The 19,446-nt window shown below is 41.9% G+C and overlaps 1 protein-coding gene across 3 annotated transcripts in view; it reads left to right on the forward strand.

Annotated features, from left to right (window-relative positions):
* The first annotated feature begins 292 nt into the window (after nt 1-292).
* Nucleotides 293-19,446, forward strand: part of NQO1 (NAD(P)H quinone dehydrogenase 1) — a 32,407-nt gene continuing 13,253 nt past the window's right edge. Inside the window, exons 1-5 of one of the 3 annotated variants that reach the window (XM_064273846.1) lie at nt 293-488; nt 15,642-15,806; nt 15,915-16,045; nt 18,434-18,547; nt 19,130-19,231. In XM_064273846.1, the coding sequence (XP_064129916.1) occupies nt 482-488; nt 15,642-15,806; nt 15,915-16,045; nt 18,434-18,547; nt 19,130-19,231 (519 nt within the window). In that variant the 5' untranslated portion in view covers nt 293-481. Of the gene's footprint in view, nt 489-15,596; nt 15,807-15,914; nt 16,046-18,433; nt 18,548-19,129; nt 19,232-19,446 lie in introns of all 3 variants that reach the window. The other 2 variants (XM_010596777.3, XM_010596778.3) reach the window with 2 other exon arrangements.

Here is a 19,446-nt window from a genome sequence, read left to right on the forward strand (position 1 = left end):
CGAGGCGACTTCCGGGGCGGGGGAGAGGCACGAAGGGCGCGCCCAGAAAACCCCGGTCTCCATGGAAAATTTTCTTCTTGCAGCCCCGGCTGTTCCCAGGGCAGGGTCCAGAGGGGCATTCCTCCCACCCCTACGCAGAACCCCCGAGTCTCCGCTCACCACCCCCCCGGGAACTTTCTTGAGTACCACGTACCCTACTCCACCCCCCCCCCCCCGACCCGCCACGACTGCTGAAGTCAAGGCCCCGCGACTCAGGGCCTGACCACCTGGTCCCGCCCTTTCTGGCAGCCCAGCACGACTTGGCCGGGCCGGGTCGGGCAGGGTATAAAATAGCGGGCGCTCAGGCGGCAACGCCAGCCACGCGTTCCCAGCAGCAGCCTGTGCCGCAGCGCTTGGACTTAGCCCCGCCAGGTCGCCCCGGCAACCAGCAGCTCGGTCAGTCAGCGCTCGGGGACTGGGCCTCCGCCGCGCGCCAAGAGCCATGGCTGGTGAGTGCAGGGTCCTGTTGCAGTCAGTCCACGCGCACGGTGCACGGCTTCTGCCAGCCTTGGAGGATGCCAGCGCCAGGCCCTTTTTCGTCTGAAGAAGTGCTCCCTTAAGAGAGGCTGTACCTGTAGGAAAGGAGGCTGAACCTGTAGGAAAGGAGACCTGGCGGCGCAGCAGTTAAGCGCTCGGTCGCGAATCTGGTGGTTTGAGCCCACCGTCTTTCCTGGGTAGAAAGGGGGCAATCATCTTCGGTAAAGATTTACAGCCTTGGAAACTTTATAGGGCGGTCTATTCTAGTCTATATGTAGGCTCACTATCGGGTGGAATCGATTGGAGGGCAGTGGGTTTGATTTTTTTTTGGCACCTGTAGGGTCGCTATGAGTCGGAATCGACTCGACGGCACTGGGTACTGGGTAGGCGCTTGGCCCTGGTTTTTGTTCGTAGATTTAAAGTGGAAAAAGTGAAGGGATTAGGGCCCTGGAATGAGCCCTGACCACACTCCGGGAGAGGGGACGCTTCTGTTTCCACCCCAGAGTCACGGATCCGCCACCACCGCACACGCATAAATCCTGGAAGGGGGTTTAGGAGAGATATGAAACCTCTGAAGCAAAAATCCCGCCCTAAACATAGGTCGGAAATTGACCTCAAAGGCCAAATCTGGCCCACCGTCACGTCTTGTTTGGTCTCATAGTATTTAAAAACTTTTCCAAGTAAGTTGCTGGTATTTAAAATAAATTTTGGTAATTTCACTTAAAAACGTGCATTCCAAGCTTCTGGGGGAAAATTGGAAGATCTGGCGTTTGGTGGGCTGAAGCTACAGAGGCTGCCCCCTTTGGTTTGATAGAGACCCACCCCCAGGTTGCCTGGCCCAGGAGGTATTCCAGTTGGTGAATCTGATCTGGTATAGGGTCCATTTCTTCTCTAAGGAGGGACTGAGGCTCCCATACATCATCCTGCAGGAAGCTTAGTGGTCCCCACAACGTTATCTGATGCATAAGCATCCTTGCAGTTTCAACACCTGCAAGGGCAGGGAGCTCCGTTTCTGGGAGGGCCTCACTTTCGAGTTTGGATAGCAATAGGGTTTAGAAAACTATTTCTTCAACTGAGGTAGAACTCTCCTTCCATAATTTCCTTCCCTCTAATCCTAATTCTGACTTTTGGAAACATATACACAGTCTGATCTTGCTAAAATTGGGGGAAGAGATTGCTGTTGCACTTGACAAGTTACAGTTGTTAGAATGTCTGAGAAAAGGGCTGAGCTGGGGATTGCTTGGCCTAGAACAGAAGCATCTGGGAGAGACTGCAGTGAAGGAGGTTTTGACAGCTGATAAGGCTTCCCCAATGCATGCTAGCTGTTCTCTCTGCTTGCTTTGTTGTTCAGCTGCCTTGAGAGGCACCAGCAGCCCCTACTCCAGAAACTATTTCCTGATTCTCCAGTCCTACAGAAGTTTCTCTAAGTGTAACTTAAGGTGTAGAGTTAATGAGGGAGAGTGGGTAGATTTGGAGTTTTTTTTTTTTATACCTAGTTTTAGCTCTACCCAGCTAAACAAATCTAGAGGTTAACTGAAACGTTCAGAGCATTTTTTTGCAACACATAGATGTATCTGGCTCTCACGAATACTCCCTTGAAGATTCAAATGAGACCAGAGGGCAGAGGCAGAATGCATGAAACTGATTTGACGGTCCGGCTTTATTACATTTCTTACAGGTTTTCCTTTATTGTTGCTCTTCCTGCCAAAAAGATTGCATGATTACTGCTAAAGATATCTAAGCATACTTTCCAGTAAAATGATGTACTACATGCTACAGTTTTATCTTCTTTTGTCACTAGGTTCTACTCTGTTTGCCATCAATGAAACTATGCAGCTTGACCCAAGTACAGTTTAATTTAGAAGGTTGTTTGGTTTTAGATTGGCCTGTGGTTGAAGATTGAGAATAGTAGGAATGTTGGAGCAATAGATGAGGGCAGAGGTCAGCTCCCAGGAAACTGTTAGGATGCTTGGGCCATCAGAATTTACATTCCACAAAGACAGAGATTTGTGTCTCTTTCGTATACTGATGTAGCCAAGAACGGTGTCTGGCATATAGCAGGTGCTCAGTAAACAGTATGGGATGAATGGCAGAAAGACTAAAGCTGGAGCAAAAGGAGTAAGCCAAGACTAGCATTTCAGTAGGTTAAAGAAGAGTTGAATGATGTAGACATAGAATGGTGGGGGAAGGAAGGCAAGCGGGCACAGAGAAGTGAGGATGAACTGGGAGCATATTTCATAGAGCCTAAGATCGGTTTATATGTCCCTAAGTGGTGCAAACAGTTGGTACTCAACTGATAACCTTAAAGCTGGCAGTCTGAACCCACCCAGCAGTACCATGGAAGAAGAGTCCTGGTGATCTGCTTCCATTAAGAAGATTATAGCCAAGAAAACTCTGTGGAGGAGTTCTGCTCTGTAACATACAGGGTCGCCACAAAGTGAAATTGACTCGATAGCAGGAAAAAGGAAGATCTGACAGCAAACCAGTGCTGGAGAGAGATGCATTAACAAAGATGTGCTGAGCCTCTGTGAGCAGCAGCAGTGCACTCAGCTGTAAAGAAGACAAAGCTATGTTAAATATGGTAGCTTCCAATAGACAGGTCAGTGACATAAAGCAGAAATGAAAAACTAGTGGTACTTTAATAATCCCATTTGTTTTTCAAGACGCAGCTCAAATAGCAGCTCCTTCTGAAGTCATTCCCTAAGCTGTCTGCCGTGAAGCCAGCCATTTCCCTGTGAATTCTGTTCCCTTACCTATTAATTTAATATCATTCCACTCTGGGTAGTTAGCTGGGTATGTGCCTTATCTCCAATCTTAGTGTAAGTTCTCTGAAAATCTAACTTGTCCCAGGTCATGTAGCTGGTCAAATAGTAGGGCAGGGAACCCAGGCCTATTTGGCTCCAAGTCCAGAAAACTCAGGTTTGTCATGAAAAATGATCTCAACTAGTGACACAGGATTATTAAGTTTGAGTAGTAGAATTTCTCCTGATTTACCCTTTACCTCAGGCAAATAAGCTTGAATGTTGTTAATTGTCTGTCCATAGCCTTTCCTCATTTTTCTATTGGGTGGTTTTCAGGAATCTGTTTTGGAGGAGTACCTGAGTGGTGCAAATGGTTAATGCCCTTGCACTGCAGAAGAAAGGCCTGGCAGTCCACTTCCAATAAATCAGCTATTGAAAATATATGGAGCACAGTTCTAGTCTGACACAGATGAGGTTACCATGATTTGGAATCAACTCACTAGCAACTTTTTTTTTATTCCAGATATGGCAGTTTCTTGGTTATATTCATTGCAAATATATTCTTCCCGTTTGTCCCTTGCCTTACTTTTTTTGTTTTTAATGTTAATAGGCATGCCTATAGTTAACTCAGATGGTAAGCTTGTTGAAAGCAGGGGACGGGTTTCCTGTCTTTCTAATTTTCTGAAGTGCCTTTATGGTTTTACTACTTAAGAAATACTTACTGAGTAAATCAAGAGAATAAAAAATGACAAAGCAGTAGTCAGCAACCACTAACATGAATAATGTAAAGGAAAGTCACAAAGAAAATGCATGTCACTCCTCTGTCTCTCAAAAGTGTTAAACCCATGAGTTAGTAAGAAAGGGGGCAGGAATTTGTTGAGGCAGCCTCAGGAGTCTCTTTCCGTTTTCCCAGGCCCTCCAAAGCAGATAAATCACTTCCATAGCATTTATAACTTTGTCAAACTCATATTCCACTGAATCTTAGTTTTAAGAGTCCTGTATCCCAGAACAAGGAGCCCTGGTGGTGCAGTGGTTAAAGCACTCGGCTGCTAACCAGAAGGCTGGCAGTTTGAACCCGTTAGCCGTTCTGCTGGAGAAAGATGAGACAGTTTGTTTCTGTAAAGATTTACAGCCTTGGAAAACTTCAGGGGCAGTGCTACTCTGACCTTATTAGAGGGTTGCTGTGAGTTGGAACTGATGATGGCAATGTGGTTTTTTTTCTGATAGCCCAGAACCAAGCTTGGAAATTCCTGACACTGTTTTTTGGTGTGCTGGGCTGAAGTTTTATACTTCACTTAACCCAAGAGGAGGTACCTAAGCCAGGCGTGGTTAAGAACAAAAGCAGAAAGAGAACTAAAGGCTTAAATGTGCCTTTCTAGCTGTTTTACTTCAAGCCGTACAAAAAAGTTGCAGGTGCTTTCTGTCCAAGATCTGCCCATAGTCATCACTGTTAATAGTCAGAGGGATGACATAGTGGGATAAATTATTAGGAGAAACTCCCCTTGCTACCTCTTTCACCCACATTGCTGCATGTTTATTTCTATGTCTATATATTTTAAATTATTCCAGCTCCACCACTTACTGTGTAAACTTGGGCAAGCTGTTTAACTTTTCTGTGCCTCAGTTTTTTCATTCATAATATAGGGATAATAATTGCATCTACCTTACAGGGTTGTGACAACTGAGAATAAATGCAAAGCACTTAGAAAAATCTAGAACACAGTAAGCACTCATTAAATACTATTATAGCAGAAGTAAAGGATGGGGTGGGGCCAAGATGGCGGACTAGGTGGACGCTACCGCGGATCCCTCTTGCAACAAAGACTCGGAAAAACAAGGGAATCGATTACATACATAACAATCTACGAACTCTGAACAACAAGCACAGACTTAGAGACGGAAAACGAACAAATACGGGCAGACAGCGACCGTTTTCAGAACCAGGAGCCAGCGTACCAGGCAGGCGGCCCCATTAACATCCGAATACCCGGAGCCAGAGGGAGAATTCAGATAGGGATCTGACTGCATTTTCTTTTAGCCGACTACCTGGAAAATCTAGTTTCCCAGTGATGGCTCGGAGACAGCAGTCCATATCAAACCACGTAAAGAAACAGACCATGACAGCTTTTCCAACCCCCCAAACAAAAGAATCAAAATCTTTCCCAAATGAAGATACAATCCTGGAATTATCAGATACAGAATATAAAAAACTAATTTACAGAATGCTTAAAGATATCACAAATGAAATTAGGATAAATGCAGAAAAAGCCAAGGAACACACTGATAAAACTGTTGAAGAACTCAAAAAGATTATTCAAGAACATAGTGGAAAAATTAACAAGTTGCAAGAATCCATAGAGAGACAGCATGTACAAATCCAAAAGATTAACAATAAAATTACAGAATTTGACAACGCAGTAGAAAGTCAGAGGAGCAGACTCGAGCAATTAGAATGTAGACTGGGACTTCTGGAGGACCAGAGAAACAACACCAATATAGCTGAAAAAAAATCAGATAAAAGAATTTAAAAAAATGAAGAAACCCTAAGAATCATGTGGGACTCTATCAAGAAGGATAACTTGCGAGTGATTGGAGTCCCAGAACAGGGAGGGAGGACAGAAAACACAGAGAAAATAGTTGAAGAAATCCTGACACAAAACTTCCCTGACATGAAAGACGAAAGGATATCTATCCAAGATGCTTATCGAACCCCATTTAAGATTGATCCAAAAAGAAAAACACCAAGACATATTATCATCAAACTTGCCAAAACCAAAGACAAACAGAAAATTTTAAAAGCAGCCAGGGAGAAAAGAAAGGTTTCCTTCAAGGGAGAATCAATAAGAATAAGTTCAGACTACTCAGCAGAAACCATGCAGGCAAGAAGGGAATGGGACGACGTATACAGAGCACTGAACGAGAAAAACTGCCAACCAAGGATCATATATCCAGCAAAACTCTCTCTGAAATATGAAGGAGAAATTAAGATATTTACAGATAAACACAAGTTTAGAGAATTTGCAAAAACTAAACCAAGACTGCAAGAAATGCTAAAGGAGATTGTTTGGCCGGATGACCAATAATATCAGGTACGAGCACAATACAAGGTCACAAAACAGAACGTCCTGATATCAACGCAACTCAAATAGGGAAAGCACAAAAACAAACAAATTGACTAATTCTAAAAAATAAATAAATAAACAAAATAATACACACAACAGGAAATCATGGAAATCAATAGATAAACGATCACAATAATCAAAAAGAGGGACTAAATATAGGAGGCATTGAACTGCCAGATGGAGAGTGATACAAGGCGATATAGAAGGATACAAGTTAGGTTTTTACTTAGAAAAATAGGGGTAAATAAAAAGGTAACCACAAAAAGGAATATCAATTCCATAACTCAAGAAAAAAGCCAAGAAAAACGTAACGACTCAATAAACACAAAGTTAAACATTATGAAAACGAGGATCTCACAAGCTACTAAGAAAAACGTCTCAGCACAAAAAAGCATGTGGAAAAATGAAATGGCCAACAACACACATGAAAAGGCATCAAAATGACAGCACTAAAAACTTACTTATCTATAATTACGCTGAATGTAAATGGACTAAATGCACCAATAAAGAGACAGAGAGTCACGGACTGGATAAAAAAACACGATCCATCTATATGCTGCCTACAAGAGACACACCTTAGACTTAGAGACACAAACAAACGAAAACTCAAAGGATGGAAAAAATATATCAAGCAAACAATAAGCAAAAAAGAAGAGTAGCAATATTAATTTCTGACAAAATAGACTTTAGACTTAAATCCGCCACAAAGGATAAAGAAGGACACTATATAATGATAAAAGGGGCAATTGATCAGGAAGACATAACCACATTAAATATTTACGCACCTAATGACAGGGCTGCAAGATACGTAAATCAAATTTTAACAGAATTGAAAAGTGAGATAGACACCTCCACATGTATAGTAGGAGACTTCAACACACCACTTTCGGAGAAGGACAGGACATCCAGTAAGAAGCTCAATAGAGACACGGAAGACCTACTTACAACAATCAACCAACTTGACCTCATTGACTTATACAGAACTCTCCACCCAACTGCTGCAAAATATACTTTTTTTTCTAGTGCACATGGAACATTCTCTAGAATAGACCACATATTAGGTCATAAAACAAATCTTTCCAGAATCCAAAACATCGAAATATTACAAAGCATCTTCTCAGACCACAAGGCAATGAAGCTAGAAATCAATAACAGAAAAACTTGGGAAAAGAAATCAAATACTTGGAAAATGAACAATACCCTCCTGAAAAAAGACTGGGTTATAGAAGACATCAAGGAGGGAATAAGGAAATTCTTAGAAAGCAACGAGAATGAAAATACTTCCTATCAAAACCTCTGGGACACAGCAAAAGCAGTGCTCAGAGGCCAATTTATATCGATAAATGCACACATACAAAAAGAAGAAAGAGCCAAAATCAGAGAACTGTCCCGACAACTTGAACAAATAGAAAATGAGCAACAAAAGAACCCATCAGCCACCAGAAGAAAACAAGTAATAAAAATTAGAGCTGAACTAAATGAATTAGAGAACAGAAAAACAATTGAAAGAATTAACAAAGCCAAAAGCTGGTTCTTTGAAAAAATTAACAAAATTGATAAACCACTGGCCAGACTGACTAAAGAAAAACAGGAAAGGAAACAAATAACCCGAATAAGAAACGAGAAGGACCACATCACAACAGAACCAAATGAAATCAAAAGAATCATATCAGATTACTACATAAAATTGTACTCTAACAAATTTGAAAACCTAGAAGAAATGGATAAATTCTTGGAACAATACTACCTACCTAAACTAACACATTCAGAAGTAGAACAACTAAATAGACCCATAACAAAAAAAGAGGTTGAAACGGTAATCAAAAAACTTCCAACAAAAAAAAGTCCTGGCCCAGATGGCTTCACTGCAGAGTTCTACCAAACCTTCAGAGAAGACTTAACACCATTACTATTGAAGGTATTTCAAAGTATAGAAAAAGACGGAATACTACCCAACTCATTCTATGAAGCTACCATCTCCCTGATACCAAAACCAGGTAAAGACATTACAAAAAAAGAAAATTTTAGACCTATATCCCTCATGAACATAGATGCAAAAATCCTCAACAAAATTCTAGCCAATAGAATCCAACAACACATCAAAAAAATAATACACCCTGATCAAGTGGGATTTATACCAGGTATGCAAGGCTGGTTTAATATCAGAAAAACCATTAATGTAATCCATCACATAAATAAAACAAAAGATAAAAACCACATGATCTTATCAATAGATGCAGAAAAGGCATTTGACAAAGTTCAACACCCATTTATGATAAAAACTCTAACCAAAATAGGAATTGAAGGAAAATTCCTCAACATAATAAAGGGCATATATGCAAAGCCCACGGCCAATATCACTCTAAATGGAGAGAACCTGAAAGCATTTCCCTTGAGAACGGGAACCAGACAAGGATGCCCTTTATCACCGCTCTCATTCAACATCGTACTTGAAGTCCTAGCCAGGGCAATTAGGCTAGACAAAGAAATAAAGGGTATCCAGATTGGTAAGGAGGAAGTAAAGCTATCACTGTTTGCAGATGACATGATCGTATACATGGAAAACCCAAAGGAATCCTCCAGAAAACTACTGAAACTAATAGAAGAGTTTGGAAGAGTCTCAGGATATAAAATAAACATACAAAAATCACTTGGATTCCTCTACATCAACAAAAAGAACACCGAAGAGGAAATAACCAAATCAATACCATTCACAGTAGCCCCCAAGAAGATAAAATACTTAGGAATAAATCTTACCAAGGATGTAAAAGACCTATACAAAGAAAACTATAAAACTCTGCTACAAGAAATTCAAAAGGACATACTTAAGTGGAAAAACATACCCTGCTCATGGATAGGAAGACTTAACATAGTAAAAATGTCTATTCTACCAAAAGCCATTTATACATATAACGCACTTCCAATCCAAATACCAATGTCATACTTTAAGGGGATAGAGAAACAAATCACTAATTTCATATGGAAAGGAAAGAACCCCCGGATAAGCAAAACAATACTGAAAAAGAAGAAGAAAGTGGGAGGCCTCACCTTACCTGATTTCAGAACCTATTATATAGCTACAGTAGTCAAAACAGCCTGGTACTGGTACAACAACAGGCACATAGACCAATGGAACAGAATTGAGAACCCAGATATAAATCCATCCACGTATGAGCAGCTGATATTTGACAAAGGACCAGTGTCAGTCAATTGGGGAAATAATAGTCTTTTTAACAAATGGTGCTGGCATACCTGGATATCCATTTGCAAAAGAATGAAACAAGACCCATACCTCACACCATGCACAAAAACTAACTCCAAGTGGATCAAAGACCTAAACATAAAGACTAAAACGATAAAAATCATGGAAGAAAAAATAGGATCTACCCTAGGAGCCCTAATACAGGGCATAAACAGAATACAAAACATTACCAAAAATGATGAAGAGAAACCAGATAACTGGGAGCTCCTAAAAATCAAACACCTATGCTCATCTAAAGACTTCACCAAAAGAGTAAAAAGACCACCTACAGACTGGGAAAGAATATTCAGCTATGACATCTCAGACCAGCACCTGATCTCTAAAATCTACATGATTCTGTCAAAACTCAACCACAAAAAGACAAACAACCCAATCAAGAAGTGGGCAAAGGATATGAACACACATTTCACTAAGGAAGATATTCAGGCAGCCAACAGATACATGAGAAAATGCTCTCGATCATTAGCCATTAGAGAAATGCAAATTAAAACTACGATGAGATTCCATCTCACACCAACTAGACTGGCATTAATTCAAAAAACACAAAATAATAAATGTTGGAGAGGCTACGGAGAGACTGGAACTCTCATACACTGCTGGTGGGATTGTAAAATGGTACAACCACTTTGGAAATCCATCTGGCGTTATCTTAAACAGCTAGAAATAGAACTACCATACAACCTAGAAATCCCACTCCTCGGAATATACCCTAAAAATACAAGAGCCTTCACACAAACAGATATATGCACACCCATGTTTATTGCAGCTCTGTTTACAATAGCAAAAAGCTGGAAGCAACCAAGATGTCCATCAACGGACGAATGGGTAAATAAATTGTGGTATATTCACACAATGGAATACTACGCATCGATAAAGAACAGTGACGAATCTCTGAAACATTTCATAACATGGAGGAATCTGGAAGGCATTATGCTGAGCGAAATGAGTCAGTTGCAAAAGGACAAATATTGTATAAGACCACTATTATAAGATCTTGAGAAATAGAAAAAACGGAGAAGAACACAGACTTATGTGGTTACAAAGCGGGGAGGGAGGGAGGGAGGGAGGGAGAGGGCTTTTTATTGATCAGTCTGTAGATAAGAACTGCTTTGGGTGAAGGGAAAGACAACACTCAATACAAGGAAGGTCAGCCTAATTGGACTGGATTAAAAGTAAAGAGGTTTCCGGGATAAAATGAAAGCTTCAAAGGTCAGCGAAGCAGGGGCTGGGGTCTGGGGAACTTGGTTTGAGGGGACTTCTAAGTCAATGGGCAAAACAATTCTATTATGAAAACACTCTGCATCCCACTTTGAATTGTGGCGCCTGGGGTCCTAAATGCCAACAAGCGGCCATCTAAAATACATTAATTGGTCTCAACCCACCTGGAGCAAAGGCAAAGGAAGAACACCAAGGTCACACGACAACTAAGAACCCAAGAGACAGAAAGGGCCACATGAACCAGAGACCTACATTATCCTGAGACCAGAAGAACTAGTTGGTGCCCAGCCACAATCGATGTCTGTCCTGTCAGGGAGCACAACAGACAACTCCTGAGGGAGCAGGAGACCAATGGGATACAGACCCCAAATTCTCATTAAAAGACCACACCTAATGGTATGATTGCGACTAGAGGAATCCCAGAGACAATGCTCCCCAGAACCTCTGATGGCACAGGACAGGAACCATCCCCGAAGACAAACCATCAGGCATGAAAAGGACTGGTCAGTGGGGGGGAGAGAGATGCTGATGAAGAGTGAGCTAATTAAATCAGGTGGACACGGGGGAAAAAAAAAAAAGTTTTCCTGTACCAATATGGCATGAGACCATGGTGATAATTGGGACATTTTTAATTGAGATAAAATATTATTAACCAAGGAGGCAAAATGCAAGAGGCCCAGTGGCAGCTCCTATAAATGGTAGGGTGTGAATGACTCTTTATGCTATTATTACTAATCACCCAGGCACAGCAGCACCAAGTTCTTACAGTCAGCAGAACAAGAAAGGTTGCTGAGCATAGGGCAGTGGTTAGGAGCAGAGGTGAAATAAGAGGAAGTGCTACCATGGAAGTAAAAATATAGCCCAGTGTCCTTAGACAAGTCATTTAAAATGTATGGACCTCAATTACTTAAAAGCTTAGGCTTAAAATTTACCAGTATCTTTTGCCACTTTAACAGTAAATTAGCCTGGCTAGTGACTCAATAAGACTACTTCTATAAATCTGTGTTAAGTAGGTAATTAGAAATGAAGAAATTATGTGTGAAATAAAATATTTAGTGCTAGCATTATTTATAAAAGAATAAATATTCAAACAGTGGAAATGTGCAACAGCAGAATGATTCAATTATAATAAATTCCTCTTATTTCATCATAATGAAAAAAAAAAAAAGTAAAGGATGTCTGTTCTCACAATTTTATTAACACAGAAGAGGACCTATACCCCCTTGCCACCCCTTATAATGTAATCAAATATTTCTCCCTCATAACAACATACTGTGTATATATATAGATATATATACACACACCAAACCAAACCTGTCATGTCACCGTCAAGTCAATTCTGATTCATAGCGACCCTATAGGACAGAGTAGAACTGCCCTATAGAATTTCCAAGGAGCGCCTGGTAGATCTGAACTGCTGACCTTTTGGTTAGCAGCTGTACCATTAACTACTACGCCACCAGGGTTTCCGTATGTATATATAAAGAGAGAGAGATTTTTTCCATTTTTAAATAAAAATGGATTCGCATTCACTTGTTTATCAGTTAACAATATATTGTGGATATCTTTCTGGGTCACTATATATATTTACCATTCTTGTTAACAGCATAATATTCTATAGTGTGGATGTAATTTTATTCAAATGCTCCCCGTTAACAATCAGGTCATGCCTAATTTTTGCCAATAAAGAGCATGCATCCTTGCCAATATATCTTTATGTCCTGATGCTTTTAGTCTGTAGAAAAGATTACCCAAGGTTGGAGTGGTATAGCAAAAATACATGTGCCTTTAAAATTTTAACAGATTCAGCCTGGTTACTTTCCCAGAAGTTTGAAGCAATTCATAATCCCACCAGCAATGTGCCAGTTTTCTTGTTATCTAAATAGCCTGCAGTGTTACTGATCATAAAATTCGTGACTAATCTGATGGGCAAATGATATTTCTATTTGCTTTTCTTGAGAGGCCAGGCAGAGCATTTGTTTATTGTCATTTACATTTCTTCCTCAGTGAATTGTGTTTATATCCTGGACCCATTTTTCTACTGCATTGCCTGTCTTTTCTAATGATTTTAGGCATTCTTTTATTCTTTGAGAGATTTTAACTCTGTGGATAAGAATTACAGGTATCTTCTCCTAGTTAACTGTCCTCCAACTTTATTATGGTGCTATAAGTGAAAGTTTATAGTTCAAGTTAGTTTCTCATACAAAAATTTATACATTTTATAATGTGACCGTAGGTGCTCTCCCTGTAACGTGACAGCACACTCATCCTTTCCACCCTGGATTTTCCGTGTCCATTCAGGCAGCTCCTGTCCCTTTCTGCCTTTTCATCTAGCCTCTGGACAGGAGCTGCCCATTTAATCTCATGGATCTATTTGAGCTAAGAAGTGTGCTCTTCACAAGTATCATTTTATGTCTTATAGTCCAGTTAACCTTTGTCTGAAGAGTTAGCTTTGGGAATGGTTTCAGTTTTGGGCTAACACAGAGCCTGAGGGCCGTGCTTTCCGGGGTCCCTCCAGTCTCAGTCAAACCATTAAGTCTAGTCTTTCTACTAGAATTTGAGTTCTGCACCCTACTTTTCTCCTGTTCCATGAGGGACTCTCTGTTGTGTTCCCTGTCAGGGAGACCTTTGACTGTTTATATGGTGCTGTTAACAAAAATTCTTGTGTTTATGTGGCTTTATCTGTCAGGCTTTTCCTTCATTACTTCAGAATCTCTCATCTTTCTTAAAAGGTCTTCTCCACCCTGAGGTTTACAAATTCTCCCTTGACTCCTCTACTATTTAAATAGTTTCATTTCTAAAAATGTAGATATTTTATCTACCTGCAAATTATTGGCGTTTATGTGGTGTGTTAGTGGGATAATTAAAGACAAAAACTTTTTTATTGAATAGACACACAGAAAAGTGCGCAAGTTCTAAAGTGTAGCACTCAATGAAATGGCACAAACTGAAGCAGCACCCAATGTAATCAGCACCCAGATGAAGAAATAGAACATTGTCAGCACCTCCAAAAGGCCCTTTTTGTGTCCTTCTAGTCACTATCCCTGAGAGAGCAGAGTGCCTTTGCATAGGGAGGCTTCCTGGAGGAGTGGTGGGTCTCCAGGCACTTAGCAGTGGAGCTAGGCTTGCCAAGTCACAGAGCAAGAGGGCTGAGTGCTTTCTGGCTGAAGTTTACTGGCGGAATGGGGTGCCTCCAGGCACCTATTGGTGGAGCTAAAGAGCTTTGGAACACTTGCCCCAGCAGGGCAGACGTGGGGCAGCAAAGCCCAAGGGGCCAAGAGGCCAAGGAACCAGGAAGCAGAAGCTGAAGAGACAACGCAGGAAGCAGCAGAGCTGCCTCAGTCTCAAAGGTCAGGGCCGTGACCTCTGGGGTCTGAAAGGCTGGAGCCACAGCCTCCCAGGTTTCAAAGAGTCAGATCTTCACCAACTCGGTTGTGGAGTGCAGGGCTGCCATTCAAGAGTGCCAGCAGGATATGGCTGGATTCGCTGCCCAAAGCTGAGGGGGCAGGGCTGCCAGGCCCAAGGAGCAGAAAAACGGGGCCTGCTGACTTGGATGAACTAGGAGAATGTGGTTGCCAGAGCCGAGGGCGTAGAGTTGCCATTCCATAGGGCTGGAGGGCAAAGCTGGAGCCCAGGCCCAGGGGCCTCTACCCAGAATCGAGGGCAGGGCCATTGTCTAAATGATCTCAGAGAACAAGATTATTTTCAAGCCTTTAGAGGTAATATAATGTGTTCTGCTGACTTGCTTGGTGCCTGTTATTCCTTCTTTTCCTCTAGTTTCTCCTATTTGTAATGGAAATGTCTAGCTTGTGCCTGTTTCACCATCGTACTTTGGAAGCGAGTAATTCACACTCTGGATTTCACAGATGAAGAGGAATTTTTGCCCCAGGATGGAATTTGGACTTAGAGTTGATTGAAAGATTTTTGAAATGATATGATGGGGTGAAAGTGTTTTATATGGCAAGGGCATGAGTTTTGGGGGGCCAAAGGATAGAATGTTATAGATTGAATTGGGTCCTTCCAAAATGTGTGTCAACTTGGCTAGGCCATGATTCCCAGTGCTGTGTAGTTGTCCTCCATTTTGTGATTTGATGTATTTTTCCTATGTGTTGTAAATCCTAACCTCTATGATGACAATGAGGCAGGATCAGAGGCAGTTATGTTAATGAGGCATGACTCAAGCTACAGGATTAGGTTACATCTTCAGTCAGTCACTTTTGAAATATAAAAGAGAGACGCCAGCAGAGAGGAGAGGAACCTACCACCAAGAATGAAGAACCATGAGGGGAGTGTGTCCTTTGGATCCAGGGTCCCTGTGCTGAGAAGCTCCCAGACCAGGAGAATACTGCAGACAAGGATCTGCCCCCCAGAGCTGACAAAGCAAGCCTTTCCTTGGAGCTGGCACCCTGAATTCAGACTTCTAGCTTCCTAGACTGTGAGAGAATAAATTTCTCTTTGTTATGGACTTCCAGTTGTGGTATTTCTGTTATGGTAGCACCAGTTAACCAAGACAAGGGACAATTTTATTTCTATGGAGATGGCTAATTAAGTATGTCACCACCATTTATTTAATTAGCCATTGTTTTCCCACTGAATCAAAATGCCTACTTTCTGCGTTGGTACCTTTCAGGAGAAAACAGATTTTTGTCTGCAGGGGACAGATTGCATAACCTAATGTCTAACCACATTACCTCTTCCATTATGGATCCTGACTGCCCTGTATCTGAAATTTTGCAGACAGGTAACTGATTTTCTCCATATGCCCTGTGTGTGTCTAAATAGTCAGAAAAGCACTGATCGTACTGGCTCACTCAGAGAGGACGTCCTTCAACTATGCCATGAAGGAGGCTGCTGTAGAGACTTTGAAGAGGAAAGGATGGGAGGTCACTGAGTCAGACCTCTATGCCATGAAGTTCAACCCCATCATTTCCAAAAACGACATCAAGGGTAAGACTGGCTCTTCTCTTAAATTAGGGTTTTGTGAAACTTCTTGGCTGGAAGTTCTCTGGCTCAGCCTCAACCCCCCTGGCCTCAGCCTCTTTTTCTTCTCTGCAGGTAAACTAAAGGACCCAGAGAACTTTCAGTATCCTGCTGAGTCTGTTCTAGCTTACAAAGAAGGCCGTTTGAGCCAGGATATTGTGGCTGAACAAAAGAAGCTGGAGGCTGCAGACCTTGTGATATTTCAAGTATGGTAGGGGGTGTTGGGACATCTGAGTTCGTATTGTCCTAGACCTATTACTCTTACGGTATGTGATCTCAGAAAAGTCATTTAGTCATTTTACCACATTCTGTATAAATCAGGGTGAGTACTTCAAAGGTGCAGTATTACACCGATCTATAGATGTGTTCTGGCTCTGTTACTCTTTGGGTACATGAATGTGACTGCAAAGATGACATATATACCTTGAGCTTTTTTTCCCCCTTGTGCCTGATCTTCCCTTCACTTGGTCATTCCTGGTTTATTTTTTCTGAGTTTGCAGTTTTCTCTCTTTCTTCTTAAGGATCCTGAATAGTTTCTAGAGTGATGCGTGAGAGATTGATCTGTTTGCCATTGTATCTTCCCAGTCAGAGTATGCATTGCTCTGCTTAATGTGTTCCAGCAGCACATCATGGCCTTTCTTTTCCCTGAAGCTGCCTCTCCCCTGAACAGCCAATACTGGAACTTTCTGGGCGTTTGCCAGTCAGTCTTCCTTAAAGCATCTGGCTGTATTCAACAACGTCCCTTGTATTAATTCCAGTTAGCCTTTTGATAGTGTAGGACAGAAGCCTCACAAGGAGGGCGATGTTCTCTGTGGCTCTTGTAGTTATTCAGGCAGTTGCAGAGAATGCAGCCTTTGAAGTCCTTTATTCCACCCCCGCCCCAAGCTTGTTGATATGAGTCAATGCCACATGCCCCAAAAGGTGCCTTCTAGATCGAGGCTTCCTACCTCATCTTAGCCTAGTGCAGTTAAGGCAGTGGCAGTAGCAGCTTTCAGTTCTGTGTCTCCGAATCAGTGTACTTTAGAATTGGAAAGGACCTTGGTGGTCTTTGCATTTAGCTTCTATCTGATGCATAAATTTTGTTCATTATCAATACAGTTGTGCAGGTTATACACTGTAAAATAGCATCACATCTAAGGCAATGTAAACACTGTAGATTGGAATATTTATTATATCAGTTTTCCAACAGATGACAGGAAAATATCTTATTCTAGCAAAATGAGGTGTACTAAGGCAGACTTTCAACATAAAGTATGCCTAGGAAGGAATGCCTTAATTCATGTCAAGGTGCCACCTAGACTAGAACTCGGCTCAGTTTTCTTACTTCTCTAAGAACAGCTTGAGGGAGACTGAATTTTTTTTTTTTTGGCTTAAAACAACAGAAATTTATTCTCCCACAGTTCTGGAGGCCAGAAGTTCAAAATGAAGGTCTCAGCTGGGCCACACTCCCTCTGAAAGTTATAGAGAAGAACCTTTCTTGCCTCTCCCAGCACTTGGTGACTCCAGGTGTTTCTTGGCTTGTGGCAGCATAATTCCAGTCTCTACCTTCATCTTCACATGTGTGTCTTTTCCCTCTGCCTTTTTAAAAAAAAATTTTTATTGTGCTTTAAGTGAAAGTTTACAAATCAGTTCAGTCTCTTATACAAAAATTTATACACATCTTGCTCTGCACTCCTAATTGCTCTTCGCCTAATTAAAAAGCACACTCCTTCCCTCCACTCTCTCTCCTCGTGTCCATTCGGGCAGCTTCTGGCCCCCTCTGCCCTCTCATCTCCCCTCCAGACAGAAGATGCCAACATAGTCTTGTGCGTCTACTTGATCCAAGAAGCTCGTTCTTCACCAGTATCATTTTCCATCCCATATTCCAGTCTAATCCCTGTCTGAAGAGTTGGCTTTGGGAATGGTTCCTGTCTTGGGCTAACAGAAGGTCTGGGGACCATGGCCTCTGGGGTCCTTCTAGTCTCAGTCTGACCATTAAGTCTGGTCTTTTTATGAGAATTTGAGGTCTGCATGCTACTGCTCTCCTGCTCCCTCAGGGGCTCTTTATTGTGTTCCCTGTTAGGACAGTCATCAGTTGTGGCAGGGCACCATCTAGTTCTTCTGGTCTCAGGCTGATGTAGTCTCTGATTTATGTGGTCCTTTCTGTCTCTTAGGCTCATAATTACCTTGTGTCTTTGGTGTTCTTCATTCTTCCTTGATCCAGGTGGGTTGAGATTAGTTGATATATCTTAGATGGCCGCTTGCTAGTGTTTTAAGACCCCAGGTGCCATGGCGAGTGAACTTTTAATAACCCCAAGGCAACCAATTCCATTTTCAGCTCTGACTGTGGCTGTATTTATTATTTATTATCCGACTTGCATGTGGCTTTATTCAGACCTAGTCAGTATTTGTAGACAGAAGCAGGAGTGTCAAGTTGGACTGACCAAGGATAATACTTTACTCTTTATGTATTAACTCCTACAGAAGGAATGAAAAGGGCCTGAAGAAGGGCACATCCCTACAGTGACATGATAGGCAGCAGCTGAGCACCCTGAGCTGCCCTCTGTGCTGGGGGTGTCCCTGACCTGACCTTTTTGGTGTCTTCTGTCCCACAGTTCCCACTGCAGTGGTTTGGAGTCCCTGCCATTCTGAAAGGCTGGTTTGAGCGAGTGCTCATAGGGGAGTTTGCTTACACATATGCTGCCATGTATGACAAGGGACCTTTCCGGGTAGGTGGATGGTTCTAATTTTTCTAACAGCTGGATTCTGTCCTGAGGCAACTTTTGAGCACGATTAGATATTACGATTAGGATCTAGGTCTTTCGGAAGAGATGCATAACCAAGTTTTTATAGCTAAAATGACATGTTAAAGATTTGCTTTAAAATACTTTTCCATAATAATAAAAAGTCTGTCTTAGTTTTTTGGAGACCCAAATACTGTACAAGAAACACTTTGAGACCTTCTGTGTTAAAGCTCCTATTGTACAACATGCCTAGCACCGTGGGGAGACTGAGATAAAAATGACAAGTAACTCTACCAAGGTAGCCAGCACTGATTTTAAATAATTGTGACAGCCTTGCCACACTCAGGAGTATGGGATCCTTTGGCTTGCCCCTGGCTACCTGTCCGTGTGCAACCTTCTAGGCTGGTACTTCTGCAGAGTCAGACTGGGTGGCTCAGAGGAGTCAAAGTGTGAAATAATATAAGCAGCAAGTAGGGCGGACTTGTGTGTTCTTTTCCCTGGGGTTGTTTCATTAACTTCCTGTCACCAAGGAGATGTGGAGAGTAATTTTTTTTTTCCCTTTTACAGAATAAGAAGACAGTGCTTTCCATCACCACTGGTGGCAGTGGCTCCATGTACTCTCTGGAGGGTGTCCATGGGGACATGAATATCATTCTCTGGCCAATTCAGGTACCTTGTTTTCAGTGAACCTTTAGGGGCATTAGTTAATTGAGGGTCCAAACTCTCAAGACAGCAACTGAAAACAGATCTGGGTTGGGAGGATGAAAGAACAGTAATGATTCAGAACTACAGGAGGCCCCCGTGGTTACTGAATACACCCATGTGCGCACATACTCAAACATCATTGTCTCCCAACCAAGGACTAGAAAGCAGGTGGCCCTTGA

This window comes from Loxodonta africana, chromosome 21 (assembly GCF_030014295.1).
Source record: "Loxodonta africana isolate mLoxAfr1 chromosome 21, mLoxAfr1.hap2, whole genome shotgun sequence".
Lineage (NCBI taxonomy): Eukaryota > Metazoa > Chordata > Mammalia > Proboscidea > Elephantidae > Loxodonta > Loxodonta africana.